General features: G+C 40.9%; 1 protein-coding gene across 1 annotated transcript; it reads left to right on the forward strand.

Annotated features, from left to right (window-relative positions):
- Nucleotides 1-981: 981 nt before the first annotated feature.
- atp6v1ab (ATPase H+ transporting V1 subunit Ab) lies at nucleotides 982-11,236 on the forward strand. The gene is made up of 15 exons (XM_008303639.1): nucleotides 982-1,096; nucleotides 3,659-3,762; nucleotides 5,369-5,497; nucleotides 6,323-6,537; nucleotides 6,637-6,774; nucleotides 6,864-7,015; nucleotides 7,095-7,257; nucleotides 7,337-7,445; nucleotides 7,654-7,776; nucleotides 8,480-8,594; nucleotides 8,713-8,776; nucleotides 8,875-9,078; nucleotides 9,253-9,347; nucleotides 9,524-9,695; nucleotides 10,525-11,236. Exons 2-15 carry the CDS (start codon nucleotides 3,681-3,683, stop codon nucleotides 10,615-10,617), a joined length of 1,854 nt encoding a protein of 617 aa, XP_008301861.1. The 5' UTR covers nucleotides 982-1,096; nucleotides 3,659-3,680; the 3' UTR covers nucleotides 10,618-11,236.
- The last annotated feature ends 319 nt before the right edge of the window (nucleotides 11,237-11,555 follow it).

Consider the following 11,555-nt stretch of genomic DNA (forward strand, 5'->3'; position numbering starts at 1 on the left):
AATCACCGCCATTTTGGTTCAACAGCTGCTGCAAAGATCATTACCAGCAGTAGAGATAGGCTTTACATAGTCTTGCTGAGCCCACATATTGTGTATGTAACACATCAAATTGCTTTCCAGTAGAAAAAAATAAGGCCTAAGAAGTTCATATGCTAAGGTTTGGACACTGCAGTGTTGTTTAGGAAGGGGACTTACCTGATGAATTTAAATATGAACGTTAAAAACCTAACAAAATAATATAAAATGCAGTGATTATAATAAAGTGAAGAGCCTGAAGTATTATTTATTTTGGAGATTACCCTGGCTAATTTGGAAGTAAAGCTATAATCCTACAAGAATATACAGGAAAATCCAACCAATCCAAGCATTCCCAGGATTTCTTATTAACAAGGTCCCATTTATTGTTAATTGTTATGCAATATTGCATCTACATTTACCTTTGAAAAGTGCTGATGAGTGGATTTTGTATGGACATAAATATGTGTCACTAAAAACAAACTTAAAACACGTAGTTTGAATTTCAAGTGCACAAGATGAATAGTTTTATTAAACATTTGAATTTTAATTGCAGATTTTTCAATGCAGTTATTCAAATTGAGCAGTTCAAAATATGCGATTCAAACTCGGTTTCAGTTTCATTTTCACAAATTAAATTTACAATCATATAATTAAAATTATGTTTTTTAATATCATCATTCAAGTTAATCAAATCAGATTCAAATTATATGGTTCAAATTCGGTTGCACATGTGACACATATCTGTTTCCATAGATCAGTGTTAGATACACAAGTGTAGACTAATTAAAACGCTTCAATGAAAAACTTTAAGATGTCATTTAATTAAGGTACATTTTATTGAGGAATAATTGCTGTAGACTGAAACTGGTCTACAGTGATCGATCCTCAACGTTCATCAGTAGAAAATCTTTGCGGAAGTCACGGGGCGGATCCAAAATGGCGGCAGTTGCAGAGGCCCGCAGTAAAAACGAGCAGCGAGTGAATGAAGTCAGCTGACCTGAGACTGCTGTCACGCACCGCAGCACCCAGCGTTTCTCTCTCGAGGCAAGACAGTAAACGGACACTTCACAACCAGACGGTAAATATTACATTTTTGTTCACTTGCGCGGCGAAATTGCATTTTTATAAACACACACTGATTTTTCTGTGTGTTGACAATGAAACATATCAGCTATCCCGTTGCGGCAAAACCGTAGAGGCAGCAAATTTTTTTTTTAGGCAGGCCGAGTCACCACTCTTGCTTTTATTTTCATAATACTGAATTCCCCACACAGCTCACTAAGCCTTGTTTTAAAGCACAGTCAAAGTGTGGTCGAGTTGAAATGTTAAATATGAGTATTTGTTATTTTATCGGCCGGATTTCAGACTCTTCCTGCTGTGTCAATAAAGCTAGCTAGTTTGTAGTTTCGAGGAAAGCTGTTAAACAGAATATCCTGTACTAGCTTCACAGCAAACACACACTCCTGCTGATCATATATGATTAGCAGACTGACATGTCACTCTCATGCTATTAAATCTCTACTGTTAGGAAAGGTGTCTGCTTTAATAACAAGAGGAAATTTAGCCGAGGCTCACTCTCAGCAGTGTTGCCTGCATTCAAGGAATTTGCAATTAACATCTGCATGTCAGGATGTTTGTCATCTCACTTGTATGTAATATTTCTGAGCCTGTTTTGGCCCAGATTGCATCTCCTGTAGTGTTAACCCTGCTGTCCTTATCGATCAATAATGAGTACTGAGACAGACAAACTGCTGAAAATACACATAGTATCCTGGTGTCTGTCTGGTAAACAAGCTCTTCCTCCTTCTTTCAATTTTAAAGACCATTTATCATTTGGCCACAACAGGAGATCATTTCTTTCTCTGCTATCAATCACAGTAATAAGCCACACAACAGTCAGGGTCTGCAGGGCAATAATGCAGTAGTAAATTTTCTTTAGCACGTCCCGTATCCATGTTCTGCACAGGACTGTGGTCAGGTGGGAGAACTTCTCCAGAGTTATAATTTGTACTTCCCAGTTTTGCACCATGCTGCTTTTCCACTTCCTCAAAGAGAGTCATACTGAGGCCAGCCAGTCATGTGCCAGGATCATATGATCAAGTGTCATGTCTGTTAAATTCTTGAGCCGCAACTCTTTTATCAGGAGGCTGTGAACAGATGTTGACTTGCTGTTATCAGCCTGTGATTGTAAATAATGTAATGCTGCTGTTTTAGAAGATGTATTCAAAGGTTTGTATGTAATTATGTTGTGATTTGTTAAACTAGCATTAATCAAGCAGAGGGATGTCTCTGGTACGTTGATCATGGGAACAATAGAGTTTATTATAACATTGTATGTCTGAAGGCTTTTTCAAAAACCTGTAGTGTGCACAGAGATACTTCTGCTGTGCAAGACAGTTTGTCCTTGAGACTAAACACACACACATATAATACCAATCTTAAAGCCAGGAAATTTAGTCTAATGTTTTGTTTTTTATTTAAAGAAATGATGTAGCATAAGAACAGAATGAAACCTTCTTTTAGGTGTCATTCTTGCATTGACCTGCAGGTGGAGCTGCTTTATTGCTGCACAGATGGGTGAAGCAGCCTAGCATAAACAGGAAGATCTGCACATCAGTGAGAAGGACACAATAAGGACATGGATGTAGTGAGAGAATTAGGAGTGAGGGGTGCAAAGAAATCCACAGTATGAGCACGTTGGCTTCTTTTAATGTGGCTCATGCAAGCAGTGAGTTTCAGATGAAGCTGATCTTCCATGTGTACAGAGCAGCTGCAGTGAGCTCTCTGTGGGGATGGGTTTGTGTCACGACTGATGACAGCTTGTGCTTGTGTTACTGCTGCATGCAGCTGAATAGTGTACCAGTGCATATGTGATATAAACGCCACTGAAAAGAATGCAAAGATGCACTCATAGGAGACTATTTTGACTATAGAATAGCATGTTTATGAACATGCATGTGAAGAGAAAACAGAGGACCATGCTGCTATGTGGAATTCCCCTCTAATGTTAGTCCCACACGTCACACTGACTGTAGTACTGGACCTGAGGGGTGCAGCCGAGAAGGAGAGCCAGATGAGGGGGGTGGCCTACTTCCATCCGTAGTGCTGAGATATGAGGAGTCGTGAGCAGTGATGTTGCTGTATTTTCCTAGAGGTTTCCATGGTTACTACAGGAGGAGCCAATATCAAGGTGCCAGCACAGTGTCAGGCCAATCATTTCTTTAGTTTTAATTAGATTTGTAGTTATTTTTTCCTGTTTTACGCTCAGAAAATCAGCTTGGTACCAGTTTCTGGGCTAAAAGGCCATTGTGAGTTAAATGTAATACAAAATGTGACTCAGCTTTGCAAATAATGAACCAGCAAAAATTGAGCTGGTGCTGGTTTTTGTCACAATGCATCCTTGTGAACTGCAGCACTTAAACATGGTGCATGTAAAGAAAAATCAACCCAGGGCAGATATCATTGTTTTTACATTATGGTGTCTTTATTGTGTGGTCTCTGATGAACAGCAGTTAAAGCACTTTTACACACGGCTGCTTTGTGGCTGCCTATAATCCCCTACTTATAAATAAACACAGATGTGATGTCGACACTGACTTGAATTATCACTTACATTTAACTTCCTTTTTTCCTCTTTCAGTCTCACTAATAAACCTGCCAAGATGGACATGTCCAAGCTACCGAAGATCAGGGATGAGGAGCGAGAGAGCCAGTTTGGATACGTTCATGGAGTCTCTGGACCCGGTTGGTCACCGCACGCACACAAACACAGTCATCTTTATGAAACTGTTCTTCCACATTTTATTTATAACACAACAGAATTATATAAAAACAGGAATAAGGTAATACCTCAAACATTGCTGTAGAAGTTTGTGAGAAGTAGAAACTAACCAGCTTTGGCAATTCATTTAAGAAAGAAAAGTTGCAAAGGTGAATGTAGGTACATGTGACTTTTGAAAATCTATGTTATTCAGAAAATGATAAAGACAGTGTTGCTACTACACAAGCTGTGCCCTTAAACTTAAAAAACCCTCAATTTCATCTTTAATAATTGAAAACGGACAAACATTTTATTAAAAAAGAAAACACACACAACAAATGAAAGTAGTATAGACAAATATACAAGGACCCTAATCGTGATGTTTTGATGGATCCTTTCACCCAACTGGGAGTTTCAGCTCTTTACATAGATATTTCGTTGGATTACGATCAGGACTCAACACAGGGTAGCAACACAACGGTCTGATTTTGTTTTCTCATTTATTCCTGGGTGCTCTCAGGTGTATGATGTATGCCACTAAGACAGAGCTGTCTGACACTGGACAGCATGTTTCACTTCAGAAGTGCTGAATAAACTTTTGATTTCATTGTGCCCTACATAGATTTAAGACACTCTGGTGCCAGATGCAGCAAAGTTGCCCCATAACACAACTGAGTCTCCCACATGTTTCACAGTGGGACATTTGTTCTTTTCTATGAAAGCTTTCTTTTGTGAATATAGAGCAGATGTAAAGCTCCATTTTTTTTTTTCATCTGTCCAAAGATCATTTTCCGCCAATTCTTGTCATGATGCATTTTAACAAATTTCAGTCTGGCTTTTTACGTTTTTCTTTCAACGGCGGGGTCTTCTGGGTCCACTTTCATTCAGAAAGAGACATCTAGTGGACCTACACTTTATAGTGATGTTAAATCACAGCTATGGTCACAGAAACATCAAGCTGCTTGAAGATGGACTTGAAGCTGTTTGTGTTTTAATTGTGGTTCACGCAGTGATGCCAACCAGCTCACTGACTAGTTTTCTCTATTTAAATTAGCTAAACGACTGATTAAAGTTTGACAACTCCTATGATATTAATGGAAGAGAACAGTTTGCCTGAAATATAACCAATACTCACTTATTTATCTCTATAGCATATCAGTAACTTAATCCAAGCTATTTTAAGATATCTTTGTAGCATAAGAATAGATTCATGTCTTTTCACAGCTTCTTTATTATTTTGATATGATAAACAATGACATGCAGGTATGCTAACAAATGACCTTTTGAGTTCAGCACTTTTCACAAATAAGGGAACACCTACTTCTGATCATGTCTGCACATCTTATTCTTAGGTGTCTTCCTTCTTTGTGGTTGTATGCTTAGGTTTTGTATCCATGAACAGTATTTTTTCCTCATGATCAAAGCTTGTTTAGTTTTTTGTGCGGCCGACATGGACTTAAAAATACAACAACCAAAAATTCACGTGTCGAACAATACTTATTTAAAGGCATTTGGCTTCATTGCTATATCAGGAATTTCTTTTGGGATTAATAGAAGTTTATCTTATCATGTGTCCTCTCTGTGTTTTAGTGGTGACAGCTACGGCCATGGCAGGAGCAGCCATGTATGAGCTGGTCCGAGTCGGCCACAGTGAGCTGGTGGGAGAAATTATCAGGCTGGAGGGAGACATGGCCACCATCCAGGTCTACGAGGAGACGTGTATCCTTACTGTGAAGCTACCTCCATCTGCCATTATGGATGCCATTAAAGGCTAGATTGCCAGTTTTTCACCGCTCTTTAAAACAATAGTTAAGTGTTCATATGAATGTTGAAGTGGGATACTAAGAGATGTTCTTTTAATATGATGAGGGATGAAATATCGTCTTTCTTCACAAAAATATATTCGTAAGTTCATGTGAAGACAATATGAAGCCTCTGCCTTTCAGATGAGTCAGATCAAGTGGACATCTGCCAATTTACTACAAAATTCATCCTCCAGTGCAGCTCAGCAGGGACATGTCGTAGAAAACCACATGAAGGGCATTTATTACTACAAAGACTGCAACTTTGGAAGAGATCCACTTGATTTGTCCAACTAGGACATTATTAGGCTCATGGCATCATGTTAGCTAAACATATGATTACAGACCTACTCTGGCTTTTGTGCACTATTACAGCAAAAAGAAATCTGTTTCAGTGTTCAAAGGGACATATGGTTATTGTAGAGAGACAGATTTGAAAAGCTGCAGACCTGTCCTTTAAGTGCGTTTTCTTTTAAATCAATAAATGGATTGGGTCAAGGCCATAGATGACAAATATAGTACAATTCTGTACACAACAGGAGCCGACTATGTGTGTAGTAGTTAAATAGTTTAAGGACAATGTGCAAATTATGATACAGCATACTGCATTGAATTAGAATACTTTCTTCAGTGTCTACAACAGTAATTATATGCAGCACAGAATGTATTCATCACATGCATCAGTTCATATTAGAATCTACTTCATCCAAACTTTGGTGGGTTTTCCTTAATTTGAACTCAGCTGGTGTGTCTGTGGGAGATCCTGTGCTGCGGACGGGGAAACCTCTTTCAGTCGAGTTGGGTCCAGGAATCATGGGATCCATCTTTGATGGTATCCAGCGACCCCTAAAGGACATCAATGACCTCACACAAAGCATCTACATCCCCAGAGGTGTAAACATTGGAGCCCTCAACCGAGACCTCAAGTGGGAGTTTTCTCCCAGCAAGAGCCTGCGGGTATGACTCCATGCAGACTTTGGATCTTTCCTCTTGAAATGTTTGAGCCATCAGGTATTTTCACTCATTGTTTCTTGTCTTTTCTCACTGCACTGTTAGGCTGGCAGTCACATCACAGGAGGAGACATCTATGGCATGGTGCACGAGAATTCTCTCATTAAGCACAAGATCATGTTGCCTCCCAAAAGCAAAGGAACCGTCACCTACGTGGCTCCGCCAGGAACCTACGACATCACCGTGAGTGTGACCCTCCTCCAGCTACAGCCGAGCTCCACGAGTGGCGGTTAGTTGTTGTTTTGTACTGATGTTGTGTCTCTTTGTGTCAGGATGTTGTGATGGAGCTGGAGTTTGAAGGTGTGAAGGAGAAGTTCTCCATGGTGCAGGTGTGGCCTGTCAGACAAGTGCGGCCCGTCACAGAGAAGCTGCCTGCCAATCACCCGCTGCTGACCGGACAAAGGGTGCTGGACGCCCTTTTCCCGTGAGTCCCACGCCCTCTTAGAGACCTTAAAGAGATTCTGAAAAGTTCCTCTAAACTGGTGTTTCTTCTCTGTGTGAAGATGTGTGCAAGGAGGAACCACAGCCATCCCAGGAGCCTTTGGCTGTGGTAAGACTGTCATCTCTCAGTCCCTGTCCAAGTACTCCAACAGTGACGTTATCATCTACGTAGGCTGCGGGGAGCGTGGTAATGAGATGTCAGAAGTACTGCGAGATTTCCCTGAGGTGGGTGCTGTTAATGATAGCATTGTAAGTGACTTCAGTTGGGGCTTAAAGGTAACTGACAGCGTTCTCTGGTCAACAGCTGACCATGGAGGTGGACGGGAAGACGGAGAGCATCATGAAGAGAACAGCACTTGTGGCCAACACCTCCAACATGCCTGTAGCTGCCAGAGAGGCCTCCATCTACACAGGTAATTGTTCATCACGTATGAGTCGTTGTATCAAAGTACTCAGGGTGCCGCCTCCGATCAGTCACAGAAAAATGAAGTACAACAGGTAAACAGTGAAAACAATCACAAGCTTTGCTTAAATGATGACTCATTCATTTTTCTTTTGTGACTTTTGTTGCCTATAATTAGCTACACAAGGAATTGAGTCTAACTTAGTTTGTTTTGGCAGGAATCACACTGTCGGAGTACTTCAGAGACATGGGATACAATGTGAGCATGATGGCCGACTCCACCTCCCGTTGGGCCGAGGCTCTCAGGGAGATTTCTGGCCGTCTGGCTGAGATGCCTGCTGGTAAGTTTGAGATCTCCTGGAGATTACAGTGGGACCTAAAGTCAGAACCAAGCATCTGCACTGCATTTCTGGCATTAGCTTTTAGGAAAACAGCAACTGTTGCTGTTTGCAAGTTTACTTTTCTTCTCAAGGCGACAGTTAGACTGTTTTAAACTTCACATGGGATAAAGACAAATGAGAAATGAATCTGACAAGTTTCTGTGGTATAAAAAAAAAAAGAAGTGAGAATAAATATGTGGCTGTTCTCTTTTCTTCCTTTGACGTCTTATATGATTATCACAGGAAACATGTTTTTCCTCGGTTGAATTACAGAACTGGGGGGATTTTGGTTATGATGCAAAACCTTCTGTGACAGTTCGTAGCACATTTTCTTTCACAAATTGCCAAAGTCACCAAATGGCGCACCAACTGTTCACCCATAAACTCTGAATAAAATTGGTTTGTGTTGATTAGAAGAAACCATAATACTTGTATAATTACTCTTAAATTTAACAATACATTGAGTTTAGAAAAGTAAGACAGATGGCGTAGCAGCTGAATGCACCACCCAGCTCCTATTTGAATATTTTTTCAGCTTGAATTTCTATCAATGACGAGCTACTACACACTTATTTTGAAGTCAGTGTGGAGGTTCAGTGTTCAATACTCTCATCTCTTGAATGAAATACACTCAGCTACATGCTTTTCCTGTACCAACCCACAGACAGCGGTTATCCTGCCTACCTGGGCGCCCGTCTCGCCTCCTTCTACGAGCGTGCTGGACGAGTGAAATGTCTGGGCAACCCTGAGAGGGAGGGCAGCGTCAGTATTGTCGGAGCGTGAGTACAGTTTTGCATCACTAGAGGGAGACATTACTCCACACATCTTTTATAAAAATCTTTCATGAAAGTGGAATAAACAGCAGCAGGTAAATGAAAATGTTGCTTCTTTCCTCAGTGTATCACCTCCTGGTGGCGATTTCTCTGACCCTGTGACTTCAGCCACACTTGGTATTGTTCAGGTAAATGCTCAAAGTCGGATCCCACTGTCTCCCTAAATAATTAGATAAGCTTTACGAAGCGCTGGTCTTTATTATTCACCTGGTATGTCCTCTGTCAGGTGTTCTGGGGTCTGGATAAGAAGCTGGCTCAGAGGAAACACTTCCCCTCCGTCAACTGGCTCATCAGCTACAGCAAGTACACTCGTGCGCTGGATGAATATTACGACAAACACTTCCCAGAGTTTGTGCCCCTGCGTACCAAGGCGAAGGAGATCCTGCAGGAGGAAGAGGACCTGGCTGAGATCGTGCAGCTCGTCGGAAAGGTAATTCAGCATGAAGGTGGCGGTAGTGGTTTGATCTTTGCTTCAAAGTTAGAAACTCATGCTGCAAAAAAGTCTCATACTCATATATTCCGTTTCTGCTTGTTCCAGCACTTCACGAAAGTCGCATCACATTTTGCATAGATAAATTAATAATGCAATTCTGTCACTTTAAAGGCTTCACTGGCAGAAACTGATAAAATCACTCTGGAGGTGGCCAAAATGATCAAAGACGACTTCCTGCAGCAGAACGGCTATACTCCTTATGACAGGTAAAGTTACTGCCTAAGTGACACGAACTCACTTGTGCTGGTCAGAGTTCAGATAGGTGTCATGCAGAGAAAGTGAAACTCCACCGTCGGGTACTTTCTGTGCAAATAAATCTGATTCAAAATCCTTGAAAGAAGTTCTAACCTAACATCTGACTTTTTGTTGTCCATCTCTCCAGGTTTTGTCCTTTCTACAAGACGGTAGGCATTCTCTCCAACATGATAGCGTTCTACGACATGGCGCGGCACGCGGTGGAGACCACAGCTCAGAGCGACAACAAGATCACCTGGGCCATGATCAGGGAGCACATGGGAGAAATCCTCTACAGGATCACCTCCATGAAATTCAAGGTGTGTATAGTGTGTTGCTGCAGTAGCTTCCATGTGTCTCTTCTGGCGATTTATTTATTTATTTTTATGATGAATTTTTAACTTTTTCCACTATGAAATATGAATAATAGTTTTGAAGCCCAAGGATAAAAATGAAGAGAAATTTCTTTTATTGAGTTTGAAGCAACCATCACTGTGCAAGATGAAAAAGTCAAGAAGAATTGAATATTTTGTTCAATTATACATTTTGGTTCTGTCTGACTTTTGCTTTATCTTCATCTTGTAATCTTATTTTATGAAGTTGGTCTGTGGAGTCATAAGGAGTCAATAGATGGACTATAGCTTCAAGGAATCCTTTTGGTTTTCTCAGGTTTTGTTTGCCACAGTGTATTTTCTGCACTTTAAAGCTCTGATTCATGACTATTTTTCATCTCAATTCACTTGCTGATCATTCTGTAAGTTTATTGTTAAGTTGGTGAAATCTCAAAAAGAAACTGAAAAAAATCCTTGAGTGGATTTCGAAAAAGTTCAACATGACTTCAGATGTCTTGTTTGGTCAGAAACATCAGCCAAAAACTTTAGAAAAGTTCGAAAGGCAGCACACAACCAAAGAAAATGTTTGGCATCTTTTTACAGCAAGATGAATAAAGTAATAATTTGTCAAACTAGTTGCTGATTATTTTTGTCTGTCTGCTAACTGATTGACTAGTTGTCTGATGTGTATGTGAATATTAAAAAATCCTAATTGGGTTGTCCCTGAATTCATGTTAAATCGATCAACTGTGCACAATCTGCTCAGGCATCTTGTTTTCTGTTCTCACTGTGACACCGTATTTCTGTGTCCATGCAGGACCCAGTGAAGGACGGCGAGGCCAAGATAAAGGGCGAGTACGCACAGCTGCTGGAGGACATGCAGAACGGCTTCCGTACGTTGGAGGAATGAGCTGCCGCCTCTCACAACCTTCCCAGTTTTCATCTCCGACCCCTCCACTGCAGAATCACATTCCGCCTCCTCGTATTCCCCCCCGAAACCCGTGTGCTCCTCTGTGCTCCTTTTTGTGGGTGACTGTGTGAGAGTGTGTGCACAATTTCATGTGGAGGGAAAAGAGAAAGATGTACTGTATTCATTATCATTTGTTGCCTCATATCGGCGTACTCTGGATCCTCTGCATGGTCACCGATCGCGTGCGTGAGTCAATCGTGTGTGTGTGTGAAAGAGGGATCTCTTCGCCCTGTTTCTTCCTTTCTCTGTTTACATGATTTCTGTGTGTGTAACCGTGTTGCTCTTCTTGAAGAGGATTGTTCGGTTGATGTAATGTAATTCATAGACCATCTGTACAGAAGAGTATTGAATATAAATTTAATAAGAATCAGTCTATTTATTGCCAGCATTTTGACGTGAAAGCTTTGTTGTTCTTTCTTTTTGTTTTTATGGTTGTTTCTCGCTGTGCAGTGTTGTGTACTTTGCTGTGTGAATGTGTAAAAGTCGGACTCTGGCACTCTGCTGTCCAATACTTTCATCATGTGACTCCCAAAGAATTAAAATGTGGGGAAAAAAACAATCATGTGCGTGTTGGTTTGTTTGATGATGCTGCTGAACTGGTCTCTCCACATACCACTCATGCTCTGGAATCTTCTATACTCTGCCCTTAGGCTGCTTTGGCTTTAAGCAATGAGCTAAATTTAGTGCAATTAACCAATGAAAGTAGTTTAAAATCATTTTTTAATGACGGGACTCAGCAGGCTCATTTGGCTGTAATTGGAACCAACGTGTCCCCTGGAAGACACTGAAGGGAGAGGTCATTTTGGAGCCTTTAACTAGTTATGTGAAGGCCAATGAGCGTCACAAATGAGGTGACGACTCCCTTAAGGTATGCTCCC

The sequence above is a fragment of the Stegastes partitus genome, unplaced genomic scaffold, assembly GCF_000690725.1.
Source record: "Stegastes partitus isolate 25-593 unplaced genomic scaffold, Stegastes_partitus-1.0.2 Scaffold2046, whole genome shotgun sequence".
Classification (NCBI taxonomy): domain Eukaryota; kingdom Metazoa; phylum Chordata; class Actinopteri; family Pomacentridae; genus Stegastes; species Stegastes partitus.

Coding starts and splice junctions, on each gene's coding strand:
- atp6v1ab (XM_008303639.1), top strand. CDS start 3,681: ATGGACATGTCCAAGCTACCGAAGATCAGGGATGAGGAGCGAGAGAGC. Junction 7,258..7,336: donor TACTGCGAGATTTCCCTGAG/GTGGGTGCTGTT, acceptor TCTGGTCAACAG/CTGACCATGGAGGTGGACGG. Junction 8,777..8,874: donor CCACACTTGGTATTGTTCAG/GTAAATGCTCAA, acceptor GTCCTCTGTCAG/GTGTTCTGGGGTCTGGATAA.